This window comes from Canis lupus, chromosome 23 (genome assembly GCF_003254725.2).
Source record: "Canis lupus dingo isolate Sandy chromosome 23, ASM325472v2, whole genome shotgun sequence".
Lineage (NCBI taxonomy): Eukaryota > Metazoa > Chordata > Mammalia > Carnivora > Canidae > Canis > Canis lupus.
The window spans coordinates 808,351-827,569 of record NC_064265.1 but is presented as its reverse complement, the minus strand read 5'-3'; the positions used below and the strand labels follow the sequence as shown (position 1 = coordinate 827,569).

General features: G+C 39.2%; 2 protein-coding genes across 9 annotated transcripts in view; one reads left to right on the top strand and one right to left on the bottom strand.

Annotated features, from left to right (window-relative positions):
• Positions 1–19,219, top strand: part of LOC112668863 (cystatin-9-like) — a 1,128,704-nt gene that overhangs the window by 350,966 nt on the left and 758,519 nt on the right. The gene's annotated exons all lie outside the window — the stretch shown is intronic.
• The window catches only part of SYNDIG1 (synapse differentiation inducing 1), a 188,225-nt gene that overhangs the window by 94,745 nt on the left and 74,261 nt on the right, over positions 1–19,219 (bottom strand). For all 8 annotated transcript variants that reach the window (XR_007405326.1, XM_025461523.3, XM_049100021.1 and 5 more), the window contains exon 2: positions 10,060–10,618. Coding sequence is in view for 7 of the 8 variants with exons in the window: in XM_025461523.3 (XP_025317308.1) it covers positions 10,060–10,539 (480 nt within the window). In the remaining variant the exon portion in view is untranslated. The remainder of the gene's footprint in view (positions 1–10,059; positions 10,619–19,219) is intronic.

Sequence of the window (19,219 nt, the reverse complement as noted above, 5' to 3'; positions counted from 1 at the left end):
GAAAGAGGGCTATCCCCTAGGATTTGACTTTGGTTTAGAGATGACCCGCCCCTTCTTGTCCTGGTCCCTCCATCAGGAAGCCTCCCTGAAACACCTCTCTGCCAACTACTCTTATATCTATATTTCACAGTCTAGACCTCAATGGGTAATATCTTCTATAAGGACATAAGATTCCAAGCAATGTATTCTGTTTGTAAATATATTTCTCTTCACTGTGAGGAATGTTCCCGGACTCCACACATTCTATCGGCTTTACGATCGCACAGACTTCCACCATATCCCCTGGTAGTTCTCGACTTTCCAAGCATGAGGTTTCTAGTTACTTGTCATCTGACATGTGACATCACTGTAGACTGGCTGTGAGTTCTGCTCACAGGTACTTTACTTTTGAGGCTCAGTGTGAGAACTTACTGAAGACTTAGATGAACCATATGAAGGGGATGTTTTCAATTAGCATCACTGTACAACAGTATATACCTCTTATTTTGTAGATTCACTTGTTAAAAACTGGATAGAGGCTATTTATCCTAATGTAACCTAGCATTTCTCTGGTGACAGGTTCATAGTGCACAATGTGATTTTTATCACCTAGGAGAAACATCTTTTCTTCTGAGATCTTCAGCCAGCTCCAACTTTCAGGACAGCCAAGGTGGCATTCTTTTGCTTCCTTACAATCACAAATGAGAATACAGGCCTTATGAAAGCTGAGCCTGGCCAGAACCACCCAGAATACTTTCCACAGTCAAGGCTTCCTTCTTCCTTCCTTCCCCCTCTGTCTCCTCCACGTGCATAAGGCTCAGGCCATGTGCACCACTGTAACTGGTTCCATGGAAGAAAGTTGTACTTGTTCTTCCTCCGTGAGGACAGAGCCTTCTTCAGCCTTGTAATGACTGAACAGGAACACATCCTTGAACCACAAAATGCCTCTTGTCACATAAATCCACACTGAAAAAATCCCAGCACACTGAGAGGTAGCAGATGTGCCACATTACAGTTTTCTTTCTACACAGGAATGTTGCTGATGCACTCTAGACCATCTATGTTTTGTGTGTGTGTTTTTTTTTCCTTCTATTTTTAGGAAGCACTGGAATGGTTTGTTGGAAAAAAAAGTGAAAAATATTGATTCAAATAAAAGTTGGGCTCATCTCGGATGTTAATGCTGTATCTGTCATGGCTTCCTGGTAGCATGATTCATGGATGCTGCGCTGTACGTATGTAAAGACCCTGCTTCTCAGCACATCCTCATCACCAACACTTCAACCGCAAGGGATATGTCTCTTCTAACAAACTTTAATGCTTGTCATTACCTTCTTTTTCTTATGGCATTATGATATGGTAAGAAGGGGATAATGTTTTTATCAGCATTGGTCAGGGTTAAACAGTACTCCCAAGGTCTCAAGGCTAATCATGGTTTTACACACTTATTAAAGAGTCACCCAAACACTGAGGTTAGTGAAGCCTGGAGAAGAAATGTTTTTATAAAGTATTGTGCAAATCTATATTACACAGATCTCTAAAGGATCCCATCTGTACTGGGTTTCATTCAAATGACTATTAATAGAGATAAGTGGTCCTTCAGCTAAGCTTGGGGAAACTTTATTAAAATGCAGTTGGGTTTAGAAAAAACATTTTGCTGGTATTTGTTAAAACGGAGTATAGCAGAGATTAATCAGAAGCTTGAGTCCTCTCTTTGCTGGTATTCAGACTACGTTTACATCATTTAGCTCACAGCTACACATAAATATATCAAAGCTAATTTCATAAAGTACAGTCTTACAATGACAGATGATTCCAGTTCTCTGGCACTGATTCCCGTCATTAAGGCAGCTGTAGATAAGACAGGCCCCTACTCAGCCACAATTGCGACCTAGGCTCAGAAGGCTCACTCAAGAAATCTGGTCAGCACAAATTGGAATAATTAAAAAGTCTTTTATTTATTTGACATATGAATTGGGTTTGATACCCCTACCCTTTTATGTGTTGAAAAGTATTTCAGAGGAATATGAAAAATGATCAGCTTGTATTATTATGACAGATGGATTTATTATCTTGGAAGATTCTTTTTCCATCTAATGGCTATAATTACACACTCCAGTGCCTTTTACTGATATATAAGATGAGAGTATGTTAGACGAGAATATAAGAGATTGATTTTTATTTTTTAAGAAACATGCCTTGAATTCCACATTTAAATGACATATACTTGATACAGAAAATTAAAACAAGAAATGGCATACTATTATGCCAATCACGTTTATATTTCACAAATATTTTTGAACTTTTCTTTGGAATGGTGAATTTTCTTTGAAATGGTGGCAAATATTTCATGAAAGTAAATTTAATTTCTAGATGAGTCAAACTTACTCCTACAGCTCCACTTTGCCGAAAAAGGTGGTTGTTGCAGTTTGGGCAACACAAAATGACTTATGACTGTAAAGAAATAAAACTATTCCCTTGTGTAAATGATCCACAAGGTGTATACAAAAGAAACTAGAATATCTACATATATTTAATTACAGACTGTCACAAAGGAGGGAAGTTATAATTTAATTTTTTAATGCTTAAAGCAAATATGACATATTATTTAAAGATAATTATTGTTTTTTTATTTTTATTTTTTTATTTTTTTATTTTTTAATTTTTATTTATTTATGATAGTCACAGAGAGAGAGGCAGAGACATAGGCAGAGGGAGAAGCAGGCTCCATGCACCGGAAGCCCAACGTGGGATTCGATCCCGGGTCTCCAGGATCGCGCCCTGGGCCAAAGGCAGGCGCTAAACCGCTGCGCCACCCAGGGATCCCAAAGATTATTAATTTGATTAAAATTCTTAACCTAATTGCAAGCCATCTGTGGACTTTTTTTTTTTTTTTTTTTTTTTTTTCATCTGTGGACTTTTGAACACATTCTTTGTTTGAATCTAGTGATGCTAGAAAATGTGTGTCTAGCACTTCAGGCAATATCCTGGCAAAATTTCTCATATGACAGTGTCAGGAGGTAGGCCTATCTTGTCTTCTAGAAATAACTGGAAAAAACTGTCATTACAGCCTTAGAAAGGCTCTCAACACTAACCAAAGGCCAATAATATTTGAAAAGTATTTATCTACCAACCACTGCTGAAATCTAAGTAAGAATAGTGGTGGTCTGTGCTTGGCCTCCATGCTTGGCCCATGAAGTATTTCTGATAAGGTGGGGCTGCCATGGGAACTAGTCACTTCATTGTGGGAAGGGGCTTAATTGATTGGAAGTAGAGTGGGAACCATTCCCACTTATGAATGGGTAAAGCCTGAAGCTCTCCCAACCTATGGTTATAGTCCTGGTTGGGTCAAATGGTAGGTTGGAGCACAACCCAAGAATTTAACAGAGAGCTCCTAGAAATGAGGGAGTCACAGAGGGGCTTAGGAAGTTCTCCTTACATCCCTGGCTGACATGGTGGCTAATACTACCAAGGCAGGAAGAGGAATAAAGTAAACAACAACAATACCAAGAAACAGGTAGAAAATAAAAATCAAAATGGCAGACAGAAATCCAATCATATAAGTTACATTTTGTGCAAATGGACTAAACATTCCAATCAAATGACAGACTTTAAGACAATAAAAAAGAAGAAAAACCCCAAGATCAACCACATGCTTCTTATAAGAGACATACTTTAAATTCTGAGACAAAAATAACTTCTAAGCAAAGAGATGGAAGAAGATGTATCACACAAACAAACAGTAAATAAAAAGAAAGTGGGAGTGGCTATATTAATATTACACAAATTGACCTGAAGACAAGAAATATTATTATACATAAAGAGGAACATTTTATTTTATTTTATTATTTTATTTTATTTTATTTTATAGGAACATTTTATGATGATAAAATGGTAAATGCCTCAGCAAGATATAATAACAATAATAATAATGTCACTTGGGTGGCTTAGTTGGTTAAGTGTCTCTTAGTTTCAGCTGAGGTCGTGATCTCATGGGTCATGAGATTGAGCCCCGTGTTGCACTCCACACTCAGCAGGGAGTCTGTTTGAAGATTCTCTCCTTCTGCCCTTCCCTTTGCTCTCTTTCTCTTTCTAAAATAAATTAATAAATCTTTAAAAAAAGTTAATGTGCATGCACCTACCAATGGAGCCCCAAAATACATAAAGCACAAACTGACAAAATTAATGGATTAATTAGGCAGATAAACATCAAGGACAAAAGACATAAACAACACCATCAGCTAACTTGACCTAACAAACATTTATAGAATACCTCACACAATGACAAAATACACATTCTCTCACAAATGTGCATGGCACATTTCCCAGAACACATTATCAAGCCTCAATAAATTTAAGGGAGAAATTATACAAGCTATGTTCTTCAACCATGTGAAATTAAATGAGGAGTAAATAATTAAAAACATTGGGACACTTATGAATATTTGAAAAATTAAACACTTTTATTAATAACCCTTAGTAAAAAAATAAATCAAAATGGATATTAGAAAATCTTTTGAACTAAATTAAAAAGGAAAACAACATATCAAAATTTGTATTTAAAACACTGGGAGAAAGTTATAGCTTTAAACATATATACTACAAAGGAAAAAAATCTCAAATCAGTAACTAAGCCTCAGGTAAAGGAACTATAGAAGGGCAAATTTAATGCAAAGAAAACAGAGACAAGGGTATCATAAATATCTGAGTGAAAAATCAATGAAATAGAAAAAAACTGAAGAGCAAGAGAAAAATCAATGCAACCGGAAGTCAACTACTTGCAAAGATCAACAAAATTTATAAACCTTCAGCTACACTGGCTAGAGAAGAAGCAAAAAACCTTGAATTTCCAAAACTTGTCGTGAAAGAGGAGAGAACACCAACCATACAGAAAGTAAAAAGATTTAAATTTAATATTATGAACAACTGTATGCCATCAAAGTACAGAATTTGGATAAAATGGACAAATTTCTAGAAAGACACAGATTAATAAACCTGAGTCAAGAAGAAAAAAAAACTTAAGATTTTCTTTAAAACAATAGATTTAAAATAATAAAGAAATCGGATTACATTTGTAATCAAAACTTTTCCCACAAAGAACAGTCAAGGCCTAGATGTCTTCACTGATGACTTCTAATAAATATTAAAAACAAAAACAAAAAAAATACTATGCAGAATCTTTCAGAAGCCAGAAGAGGGAACACTTTATAATTCATTCTATAAGGCCAGTATTAACTGATATCAAAGCCAGGAAGAAATATCACATGAAAAGAACGACAGACTAATATTCCTCATGGACACAAACATAAAAATTCTTAGCAAATTGTTAGTAAATCAAATCAAGCAATATTTAAAGAGGAGTATATGCCATGACCAAGAGGGATTTATCCCCCAAAGGAGACTAATATCTGAAATCAGTTGATGTAATAGATCATATTAATATAATAAAGGACAAAAGCAAAAACCTACACATGATAATCTAGATAGAGAAAAAGCATTTGACAAAATTAAACACCTATTTTTTATTTAATAAAAAAGACCAAATTGTTCAACAAAGTTGTGATGGAAGGGAACTTCCTATCCTTGATTAAGAGCAAGGCAAGAATCCTTCCTGCTCACCATCTCTCTCTTCAACATAATATTTGAAGTTCTAGCCAGTGCAATGAGGAAAGCAAAGAAAATCAAATCCCAAATTCCCTGCTGCAAATCTCTCAAGGGAGATTAAAAATATTTTTTATAATATTGTCAATTATTTTCTGAATTATTTCCATTTCCTCTGGGTCAACATCTCTATTGCTGTTCTGTCTCATTCATGCTTTTGAATTTTCTTCAAGTATTTGTTGAGTCCTCCCTCTTTGTTCATATTTAGGAAAGGGGCACATGTCAATGTGATATTGCAGTTGTGAAATTCTGTCTCTCCTGACAGGCTTCAAGTGTGTAAATGGGAGGGCAGACACCTGGTCTTGGGAAGATCCAGCTTCAGGCTTATGGCAATGAGGATGTGGTTTGTGACCCCTCTAGCTTTACCTTCTCATGCTTTACCTGTGGACTCTGAAACAGCAGTTCACTGTAACACACTTTTTTTCTAATGTAGGAGGTACAGCAGCATCATAGGAGGCAAGAGTCTGAAGTCAGCACATCTCATATCCAAGAGCTGCCATCACAGCCAACTGTGTGACCTTGACACCTCTGAAGTCTCAGTGTCCTAGTGTGCAGGGTGAGCCAAGACCAGCACCTGTGGCCCAGTGCTGCCTCGGGATTATGTGACAGAGGGTGCATGAAGGGCCTGGCATAGACAGATGCTCCATCAGTGATGCCTGCCTTTCCCTTCCTTCCTGTGGTGAAGAAAAGGCTCCCCGCATCACCTTGAGCACTGTTTCTAAGTGATGACATTCCATGTATTCTAGGATCCCGAAGGGGTTGCACTGTCACAAATAAATGGGTAATAATCGGCCTTTCCACATTTGATAAGCACCTCTAACAGCAGGGGACTGTTAGGCCTCTCTAGCCATTAACTTCACCTATTTTATTTCAAAGCTTTAAACTCAAATTTGCTATTTCATAGAACTGCTTTAATCCCCGTGCCTGAAATCTGTTTGAGTTTCTCTGTGTGAAAAGAAGTGGTTTCCTATTGGTTTTCCTGAAAGCTGTGGTCTGGAAAGTGCCAACAAATTGGGTGTGGACTGGATGAAGTTACGGACAAACACCAGGGAGGAGGCCCTAGGGCTGTAGAGCACCAGGTCCCAACTCATGCACCCAGAGTGGCCTGAGGCTCCCCCATGGAGGCCTGTCTGGTTACACTGAGTGCAGTGCCGCCGTATGATGAGCAGCCACCTCTGCATTCCTGTGATCCCTCAGAGGCTCCCTGAGATCTCCCTATCTGATTTAGAGCCCCCAAAACTCACTATGACTAGCAGCTCTCTCTTGGATAGAGCGGGACAAATCTCAATTTCTGAGGCCTTTCCATAAAGATCCTTGAAATTAGCTATAGAACTTATTCACATTAATATGATCTTGAAGGCTCACTGGAAACTCCACATATTCTTGCAGAAATGCATGTCAGGTGAGCAAACCTCTCTGGATCAGGATGTCTCCAGGATAAATGGCAGGGATGAACCTCTCTAGATAGGGTGATAAGGGGACAGGTAAGAGGCAGGTTGCCTGGTACACAGGAACTCCAGCAACAAGGACCCCTGCTCTTCATCAGTGTAATGGCTTTCTGAAAACTGCAATTTTGGGGAAATAATAAATAAATTTATTATTAAAAAAAGTCACAACATAACTATGTTGTCACCATGTTCAATTAGATGATCTTAAAAAAATACAGGTCAGAGAGGCCAAACTTTTTTGCTCTGTGGTAGACTACAGGCTACAATAATCAGTACCCAATCTGTTGGCACGTTCCTATATTGTCATGCTAAAAAGTCCCTCCCACGCTTACTTTGGACTTAGCTGTGTATCTTTCTTTGACCAATAAGACAATAATATGTGTAACACAGGAAGACCCGGAGAGGCCTCGTATGCTGGGACTCACTCTCTCTTGATGCTTTTGGAATCTCTACCGTAACTACCATGTGATGGAATGACCCGCTGGATGATTAGAGACATGTGATCCAGACACTTCTGTCACCCCTACCAAGGGCCAGCCAGCATTGTCAAGTACAGCTGTGCAGCTGAGCCCAGTGAGGGGACCTAGCTGAGGGGTTCTAGCTAAGAACCACCCAGCTGAGACCCATTCTAGTCGTTGACCCTGAGAATCATGACCTAAATAAATAGTTGTGTTAAGCCATGAAGTTTTAGAGTATTTGTTATGCAAGAAATGCTAAGTGACACATGCCTCTTTATTATTTTATGGAATGGAGAAACAATAAACCTTAGAACAGTTGCTGCATGCATGCTGACACTTTTAACTACTCATTAGTTTTTCTTTATAAATAAAGACCACCATGGCTACACCATAAGAATGTTGCTGAGAGAATACTTTGTTTCTAAGAATTCCTCATGGACCAAGCCAACCACTCTGGAGCCCCCCTGGAATCCTCCATGGCTGGACTAAACAGAACTGAAGGAGGGACACAGCCACACTGTCTTGATCCTTTCCCCTCAAAACCTGTGAGAAGAGCCACTTCTTGGTCTGGGTTTGCCAACCAGAAAGTCTCCTATGCAGCAGCCCAACTTCTAAACAACTGGTTCCACAGATGTCACTGGGTATGCCCTTTCTGGCTCAGGCATAAATGCCCATATGCTCCATCTTACCACTACAGTCAGAGGTGACTCCTTTTCCATCATTTCTGAACGATGGCAAACTTCACTTTTTAAGTATTTCTTCACTTCTGCTGTCCTGATTCTCCCTCTCACCATCTCTTATGGCAGGTCCCAACAGTCTCTGTGCATCCAGTTTGGTCCTAGAACCACACTCCTCCCTTCTCCCCATCACCTCTCCGTTCTGTCCCATTGTCCCACTCTACAGCCATAGCAGCTTCCAAAAAATGAAATCGGACCCCAGCTCTCCTTCCTAAAACCCCTCACCATGGTTTCCACACTCATGATCCCCATCCAGGTGCCTAGCAGTGTGGCCTATGAGGTGCAGCAAGCACACCCCTATAGCTAGGAGGGCCAAAGCTATAGATGGGTAAGCTGGACTCTCCAGTCTCAAGCTACTCCCCAACATAGGACTCCTTGATGTTACCTGTCCTTCCTTCTTATAGGCATCTGAGTTTGTGACCTCGCCTAAATTGCAGTCTCCCTTAGAAGGCTGATATGGTCCTAAGTTAAGGGACCTCACTTCTGCTTGGTCCTGTCTCCCTAATTTCACCATGATCCATAGGTTTTAGCATTGGTAATCAGTTACTGTTTCCTGCAGATCTAAGTTAGATGCCTTTTTGTTTTATCTGCTCATGATGTTCCCTTGGACCAGAGTTCTCTTGCCACCTCCCCATGAGCCTTCTTGCTCATAGTCTGGTTCTCCTCCTCAAGATGCAGTGCAGGGGTGTTGCCTCTGCAATGATCCCTGACCCCCCACATTATGCTGAGTCCTATCTCCTCCCCCTTTGGATGCTCTCAGAGCAGACTGGGTACTCTACCATCATAAATCCTGTGCTATGTGAAAATTGCACTCTTGCATATTTGCTTCCTTAAAGCATGCAGGTTAAGTTGCATTTATACTTTCGCATTTAGTAATACCCTCAGGCTTGGAAAAGAGTGGACACATGACAGAGGCTTGTGAATGAAAATCAATGTACTTCTCACAGCTTTCTCAAAATGTTGGCACTGTCAGAGCTGACACCATCTTCTTCCTCTTAACAAGTGTCACCAAAGGGTATGAAGGTCTGCTCCAATGGCCTTGCCTACAACTTGACTTCTTTGAACTCCCTGCCAGTTGGTTTTCATGGGCTCCATTCACAGGAATTGCTACAGAACATTTCTCATTTCTGAATTTCCTTTCTGATCAAAACCACCTCTTTCCAGTTGCTTCTGGTTTTCATTTAACCTCCAGGCCTGATGCTTCTGGTCTCCTTGGCTGCTGTGCTGTGTTATACTGTGTCCAACATGTATGTTTCAAAGCAGGTAATCCAAATGCCCTTACTTGTTCTCCAGTCTACCGAAGAAGTAACTCTTATAACTACTGACCTCATCTTCCCTTTAGGCTAGCATTCCTATTATTTTTTCCAGCAGGTTTAGCAATACCAAGGATCCCTTAATAGAAACTTTGGAATGCCAAATTAAGGAAACTGAATATGGCAGTGAAAACACTTCTCAAATTGTCCCCATGCACACCTTTCCAGCCTCATGTGGCCCTAGGACCATGTGCATCCCTCTCACCTTGATCACTGTTGCCAATGACCCTTCTCTCCCAAATAGGCAGTGTTAGCTGGAATCCCCAACTGGCTTCTCATCTTGACAATCCTTTAGTCCACCAGTAGCCCCATTCTCATGGCCATCACCTTGGGATGGGCTGAAACCCCTACCTATTGCTTCAGGTTCTCTGCATTTTTGCACCCTAGTGCATTTTGCACCCTCACGAGTCCCCACCCAATCCCCAGGCCCCGTTCCCAAAGGCTGATGACAAACACATCCTCTGACCTCCAGCTCCTGGAATTCCTCCTCCTCCTCCACGTCATAGGAGAGGGTGTGGATTTTGATATCATCAGCCGAGAGGTCGATGAACTTCCCATCGGGGTACTCCAGACTCTCTTTGGTGGGTGACCGGTCCTCAATGAAGGTGGTCTCGCAACAGTCGGTAGCCACACCATCCCCCCAGGAGCGCAGCACACCCTCCGAGTAGAGGATGATGTTGGGCCGAAAATGGGACTCCACAGACTGCTGAAGTGTGTTGGGGTCCAGCAGCTGCTGGACCGGCTCATTCCTGCTGCCATCCAGGCTGGCTGGTGCTGCGCTGCCCACCACCCGGCAGCTCTGGTACTGTGGTGCTGAGTAAACAGACACCAGGCCATCTCTGCTCTCAGCCATGAAGTTTCTTGTGTTAATTAAGCCATTTCTCTTGCCAGCATCACTGATTTTACTGTGCACCAGCATGCTCTTCTGTTCAATTATGCCATCCATGGTGTTCCTTCTCCCTGACTGGGCGTCAAGCTGGCGGCCACACTCCAGGGTCACACTTGCCTCATGGGACCCATTTTTCCTGGAGGAGGAGGAAACAGAGATGAGACAAGAAAATCACACCCGTAAAAAAGCAAAACACCCAGATCCTTGCTGTTTCAGTTTGTACTAGTCAGCCGATATGCACAGAAGCTGGGGGAGCCAGATGATATTCTAGTTCTATCTATTCTACCAATTTTTAAAAGGCTCTATCAGGGCAGCCAGTCAAAAAAACCCATAAATTGATTACTCAAATCCCTGTGAAGTTTTTCTTCCAAATAAAGGAGACTGCAGAAATTGGACCACTGCAGCTCTAGAGAAACCTGTGATCACCAGCAGACATCTTGAAACCCTCTGGTAAATCCAAACACATTAGCTTTGGGTCAGTCCAAAGGCAAAATAAGGCTGTAAATCTGTAATGGGGATCAACTCTTCCCATGCCCATGGCCATTCATTCAAACAGAAAACACACCCCCAAGAAGAAAGGGTTTAAAATAACGTCCCACACAGATTTAGAAGATAAATGACAGGAAAACCCACACCTACTAGTTCTATAGATAGACCAAATTCCCAAACTGAGGAAACACTCACATGTACATTCTAATGTATGTATGAGAATTAGCTCAATGCTCACATATGCCTCCTGGCCTTCCAACACAGCCCCAGGTATTGAATTAGAAGTTCCCCTGCCTTAATGGTATACAGCTTAGAGAAACATCTACATATATAAGATACAATTAAGAGGCCCTCTAAATTGTTTCTCCCTAGATTATGTTATTTTCTAGGGTTTTGAATGTTCCAAAAAAAAAAAAAGGGAGAAGGAAAAAGAAAAAGATACCAAAGATTTTGGAGATAATGCATTTACTTTCACAGCCAAGGAAATCACCAACAAACAAAAAGACAATCTACCACATAGGAGAAGATATTTGTAAGTGATATATCTGATAAGAGGTTCATGTCCAAAATATATGCAGAACTTACACAGCTCAACACCAAACAAAACAAAACACACAGGAATATGATTTAAAAATGGGCAGAGGACCTAAACAGGCATTTTTTTCAAAGAAGACATACAGATGGTAAACAGACACATGAAAGATGATCGACATCACTCATTATCACAGAAATGCAAATCAAAACAATGGTGACATATCACCTCATACCAGCCAAAACAGCTAGGATCAAAAAGACAAGTAATAATAAGTGTTAGTGAGGATGTGAAGAAAAAGGGACCCTCATGCACTGTTCATGGGAATGTACATTGGTGTAGCCACTGTGGAAAACAGTATGGAGGTTCCTCAAAAAAATTAAAGATAAAAATGCCATATGATCCAGTAATTCCACTACTGGTTATTTACCCGAAGGAAATGAAAACGCTAATTCAAAAAGGTATATGCAGTCCTATGTCCATTGAAGCATTATTTACAATAGGCAAGATATGGAAGCAATCCAAGTATCCATCAATAGATGAGTGGATAAAGAAGAATGTGGTATGTGTGCGCATGTGTGTGTATATATGTATATATAAGTGTATATATATATATATATATATATATATATATATATAATGGAATATGACTCAGCCATAAAAAAGAATGAGATCTTGCCATTTATGACAACATGGATGGACCTGGGGATTAGGCGGTACAATTTTCCAGTTATAAAATACACAAGTCACAGGGAAGAAAAGTACAGTAATAACACTGTATGGTGACAGATGGTGACTCCACTCATCATGGGGAGCACTGAGTAATGCACAGATTTGTCAAATCACTATGAAACCAACATGGTATGTCAACTATAATAAAGTGAGAAATAAAAAATATTTAAAATTTTTAAAAATTTTTAAATAAAATAATTTAAAAGCACTTGAATAAGTTTCCTATAAGGAAAAAACCTAATGATGATTTAAGGACAACTTGTACCTTTTCTCAAGATTTATAAATGTTTAGACTTTCCCTAACAACAAAAAGAATGAATTTCCTCAAGTATTTCCTCTCTGTAAGTTAGTAGCTATTATGTAAAAACATTCCATCTAAGGGACTTTGAGTACCCTGGCTTTCTATGAGATTTCAATTTTTTTTTCTGATATCATAACTGCTTTATTTGGTGATAGCTACAAGAATTTAAAATTTCAGACCAATCAAGACATAGAGAGGTCACGTTTGCAACTAACTGGAAAATAACATTTTAGTAGAATTGACAAATGATTAAACTACAGCATATGTTCGGAGAGATGGTGGGTGTTATTTATGTGATACTGTGTCAGATTTAAGAGAGGTCAAAAAACACACTGCCACCTCTGCTGATGTGGCACTAAGAAATACTTAGCTCCAGGGGCACATTTACAATCTGAGAGCTAAACCATTAATTAAACTATTTGGGTAAGATCTTTTGAGTTCCTGTAACATGCAAGGCACAACGTTGTGTCTGAACATCATCTCTGGGACTGCTCATCTTCCAAGCTAGACAATATGCTCACTGAAGTGTTTCTGGTCCAAACCCTCAACTTCTCTAATCTTCTCCTTCCACAGAGAAGCCACGGGGTTGATCTCAGAATTGGGCCCCTCATATGGTTTGTGATTGCCATATGTACTACCAAACCTAACATAATCTTCTTGACACATAGTTTGGTTTCTCAGATTGAGCTCCTTCTCTTCAAATCTGTTTTAAGTATCTTACAGAAGACATGTGATTGCATCTGTTGAAACCCCATCTCTTCAATGGAGTAGGAGGCTCTTGCCCAGCCAGAAGGACTTCCCCCTTTTCTGGTGTGTCTCAGCCGCTGTGTTACAGTTTCTGTTATGGCTCCTATTGCGTCCTTCTCTGAAAACATGACAGCTGTTAATGTCAACATCCTCCTCCAGCCCTTGCCCCTGTTCCTGTCCTGGAGCTCCTTGAGACTAAAGGACCAGTATTATCTCTGGTATGCAGCAAGTACACAATGAACTGTTGAAATAAAGTTTCAAGTGTTATGTAATTAGAATAATCCCTACTTAGCGATCTCCTTGAGCTGTACAAGCCCCAAGTGAGAATCTGATATTATAGCATCTTGAGGCAGGCACAGCTTAGGTCTCTGAGGGGCTGTCCACAAATTTGACACCTAAAGTAGCTGAGTACTGGCAGCATCAGCACCACCTGGAAGTTTGTTAGAAAGGTGGAACCTTCAATACACTTGGAATAACTGAATCAGAATCTGCATTTTAACACCATAGCAAGTGATTATTCTGAACATAAAGTTGAGGGTCTTTGTTCTATAGCATATAGTGAAAGTTTTGTCCTGTTGTAGAAGTTAGCTCAATTGTATGATGGATTATTTGATATCCTTTAAAAAAGTTATCAAATATATTTAAAGAACTTAGTTTTCTTCATGGCGTGAACTATCCAACTTTGAGCATCATAAATTATGATTACATTTGAATGAAAGAAGCTGAAATCAGACAACAAAAAGAAATAAAAGGCATTCAAATTGGAAAAGAAGAAGTCAAACTCTCCCTCTTCACATATGACATGGTACTGTACATAGAAAAACCAAAAGACTCCCTCCAAGATTGCTAGAACTCCTACAGCAATTCGGCAGTGTGACAGGATACAAAACCAATGCCCAGAAATCAGTGGCATTTCTATACACTAACAATGAGACTGAAGAAAGAAAAATTAAGGAGTCAATCCCATTTCCAATTGCACCCAAAAGCATAAGATACCTAGGAATAAACTTAACCAAAGAGGTAAAGAATCTATACCTGAAAAACTACAAAACACTTCTGAAAGAATTTGAGGAAGACACAAAGAGATGGAAAAATATTCCATGCTCATGGATTGGAAGAATTAATATTGTGAACATGTCTATGCTACCCAGGGCAATTTACACGTTCAATGCAATCCCTATCAAAATATCATGGACATTCTTCAGAGAGTTGGAACAAATCATCTTAAGATTTGTGTAGAATCAGAAAAGACCCCAAATAGCCAGGGGAATATTGAAAAAGAAAACCAGAGCTGGGGAAATCACAATGCTAGATTTCAAGCTGTATTACAAAGCTGTGATCATCAAGACAGTGTGGTCCTGGCACAAAAGCAGACAAATAGATCAATGGAACAGAATAGAGAACCCAGAAATGGGTTCTCAACTCTATGGTCAACTAATATTCGACAAGGCAGGAAAGACTATCCACTGGAAAAAAGACAGTCTCTTCAATAAATGGTGCTGGGCAAATTGGACATCCACGTGCAGAAGAGTGAAACTAGACCATTCTCTTACACCATACACAAAGATAAACTCAAAAATGGTGAAAGATCTAAATGTGAGACAAGAGTTCATCAAAATCCTAGAGGAGAACACAGGCAACACCCTTTTTGAAGTTGGCCATATCTTCTTGCAAGATACATCTATGAAGGCAAAGGAAACAAAAGCAAACTGAACTATTGAGACTTACTCGATAAAAAGCTTCTGCACAGCAAAAGAAACAGTCAACAAAACTAAAAGACAACCTACAGAATGGGAGAAGACATTTGCAAATGACCTATCAGATAAAGGGCTAGTATCCAAGACCTATAAAGAACTTATTCAACTCAACACCCAAGAAAAACCGTCCAATCATGAAATGGGCAAAAGACATGAACAGACATTTCTCCAAAGAAGACATACACAGAGCCAACAAGCACGTGAGAAAATGCTTGCATCACTTGCCATTAGGGAAATACAAACTAAAACCACAATGAGAGGGTGACTGGGTGGTGGACACTGAGGGGGACACTTGGCGGGATGAGCACTGGGTGTTATGCTATATATTGGCAATTTGAACTCCAATAAAATTTCTTTAAATAAAAAAGCAAAAAAAAAATTAATAATAAACCCACAATGAGATACCACCTCACACCAGTGAGAATGGTGAAAATTAACAAGACAGGAAATAACAAATGTTGGAAAGGATGTGGAGAAGGGGGAACCCTCTTGCAGTGTTGGTGGAAATGTGGACTGGTACACCTACTCTGGAAAACTATGTGGAGTTCCTCAAAGAGTTAAAAATAGAGCTACCCTAGTACAATTGTACTACTGGGTATTTACCTGAAAGGTACAGATGCAGTGAAACGCCAGGACACCTGTACCCCAATGTCTATAACAGCAATGTCCACAATAGCCCAACTGTGGAAGGAGCCACAATGTCCTTCAACAAATGAATGGATAAAGAAGGTGTGGTCTATATACACAATGGAATATTACTCAGGCATCAGAAGGGACCAATACCCACCACTTGCTTCGATGTGGATAGAACTGGAGGGTATTATGCTGAGTGAAGTAAGTCAATCAGAGAAGGACAATCATCATATGGTTTTATTCAGATGGAGAATATAAGAAATAGGGAAAGGGATTATAGGGGAAAGGAGGGGAACTGAGTGGGAATAATCAGAGAGGGAGACAAACCATGAGAGGCTCCTAACTCTGGGAAACAAACAAAGGGTAGTGGAAGGAAAAGTGGGTGGGGGGATGGGGTGACTGGGTGACAGGCACTGAATAGGGCACATGATTGGATGGGCATTGGGTGTTATACTATATGTTGGCAAATTGAACTCCAATAAAAAAAAAAAGAATGAAAGAGGCTGAAATCAGTGGAATCTTATTTTTATCACTTGCAGCATCCTTCAATATCCCTTTAAATACAGACCAGCTTATTATATATATTGTATTTCACTTCATAATTCCTATTAGCTCATTTCCTCTGTGTTTACTTCCACCCTCTTTTACCTGATAACAGATTTATGCCAGCTGGAGCTGAGTAGCTCAGAGAGAAAATGCTGCTACTCATTGGGGTAATCTACCAGCATCCTTGCCACTGCTTTCTGGAGTCGTACCCAGTGACGGCTGTTCTACCCAGGCTTTTTACAACGGATATATATTTATATAATAAAACTGTTTATATTGTATGGCAAATAATACTTGTCCCCGCCCCCCTTTTTTTGGTCCAGATCCAGTGGCTGCCTCTCACTTGACCCTTTATCTTGCTTAAACAGCCTCGACTATATCTTGGATGCTGCCTCCTATTGACAAAACTCTTTCTGGAGTGCATTAATGGCCAAGCTCCCAATTTCACTCCCTGGGTAAAGTCTTGGAGGCTGTTTCTATGAGTTCAGCACTGGAAGCTGGTTGAAGGGCATCACCAGTTATGCTGCACCTGCTGCTTTGATAATTGCTGGCAGGTGGAGGGAGGAGGAGCCTCCATGTGTCTGCCTATTATACCCAGCTACTCTTCCCTTGTACTTGCTAATGTACCACTGCTTAAAGAACCCTCCTGTCCACAAATTTGGATGAATACCAGGCAGATGAGAAAACGGATATGATGCAGCAATTGCACTACTAGCTAGGTATTTATCCAAAGGATACAAACATAGTGATGTGAAGGGGCACATACACCCCAATGTTTATAGCAGCCATGTCAACAATAGCCAAAATATGGAAAAATCCCAGATGTCCATCAATAGATGGATAAAGAAGATGTGGTATGTATTACAATGGAATATTACTCAGCCTCAAAACAAACGAAATCTTGCCATTTAAAATAATGTGGTTAAGACTAGAGGGTATTATGCTAAGTGAAATAAATCAGTTAGAGAAAGACAAATACCACATGATTTCACTCATATGTGAAATTTAAGAAACAAAACAGGGGAAAGAAAATAGGGGAAAGGAAGGAAAAATAAAATAAGATGAAAGTTGAGAAGGAGGCAAACCATAAGAGATGCTGAACTCCAGGAAGCAAACTGAGGGTTGCTGGAGGAGAGGTGAATGAGGGGTGGGGTACTGGTGAGGGACATTAAAGATGGCACATGATGTAATGAGCATACCAGAAAGTCATGCCAATGTTAAACTGGAATCTGATATTTCAAAATAAGCTAAAAGCAACTGAGAAAAGGATAGATTCTATGAGAGAACAACATATATCAGAACTGGGGAAAAATCAGAAGCAATGTAATTTGAGAATAGAAAGAGATACAAAAGGAACTTGGGAAAGAATTAGAAAGAAAGAAATTTCAAAAATTAAGGCTAAACCAGAAGGGACACAGTGGGTCACACCTCAAGAGAAACATAGCATGTAAAATATAAGAGCATGTTAAATTAAAAATGCATGAATATGTCAATTTAAATGAAATTCAAGAGCAAACAAAGTATTGTCAAGGCAAAGGAAATCTTGTTTGGCTCAGGGTGGGAAGGGCTCTGCCATGGAGAGGGCAAGGGAAAAGTCCTTAGGTAATCCGTACGCTCTGTATCTTGGGGGAGCAGAGATTCCAAAGTGAATCAAACCATAACACTAAAGATTTTCATTTCACTGTTTGCATCTGAAGTGCTGAAAACATTCTGAAAGAAAGTAACAAATATAGACTAAAGAAAAAGAAACCAGGACATGTAAATAAAAGGACACTTTAGAGAAGAAAATAAGCAATATATAAGAGTAAGTACTAAAACTATGATTTAAGAAAATTTTCCTGTAATTAATGTTGAAAGGGTACACCAAGTACCTGGGAAAATTGACCCAAATGACCAAATCCAATATAAATTATAGAAATCTACTAAACTTTAAAGGAAAACAAACAAATAGAAAAGCACCTTTGGTTATTCAGGAATTAAAACAAAACAAAACAAAACAACCTGAATCCTAAAAAGAATAAGAAAACCAGATTATCATTAGACTTGTCAATAAAAATGCTTAACACAGAAGCAAGTGGAGTGAGGTCCTGAAGATACTCAAGGCACTAAAACATGAATTGAGGATTTTACACCTAGTCACTGACCTCCAAGTTACCAAAGTCAAAATGACTTGGCAAAACCTCAAAGCATGGGCTCTGTTTCTGTCCTGAGCACACATTGTACATCTGCATCATTTAAAAAAATAACCAAAAAGGAGTATTTCAAACACAGAAATAAGAAAAACAAAAAAAAAAACTTTCCTGGTTCCATAAGATTAGAATCCTACATCCATGCACATAATAAAAACATATAATTTTCTGGAATGTCCTTCATCATGATAGCTTGTAACTCTTTATATATATCTATATAAACAAACAAATATATACAGCCCTGCGCCAAATGTTCCTTCCCTGGTGCACTCTTTTCTTTGGGAAGATTATGTATCCCAGGCAGCTGTCCTCACTTGGGTATCAATAAAACTCCTTAACTCTCTCTTTAAAAATTTTAAAAAGGTTTGTTCATTTTGTGTCAACACCCACAAAAGTCTTCTTGCCAAACAAAGCAAAATGAAACAAAGCACAGCCTTATTTTAATCAAGTCACTATATCTAACTACCAATTATAGGAAATTCAGAGGACAAGGGAACATGTCAAATGACTTCATTGTTGTATGCAATCAGTAAAATCTAGAATGTGGACAGCTCTACAGGAAGAATGATCAGAAAATGTTAAGAATTAAGAAACAGAGAGAGAGAGTGCAGTGGATATTCTATAAATTAAAGAGACTTAGAAGACATAGCAACTAATTGTATATATTAATCTTATTTGGATCTAAACAAATGAACTGACATGTTTTTATATGTAAATATGTATACAAACATATTTGTACATAAATGTCTCTCAATATTTATACAAATATTCACATACATTTCTATATCAGACATTGAAGGAATGAGAGCAC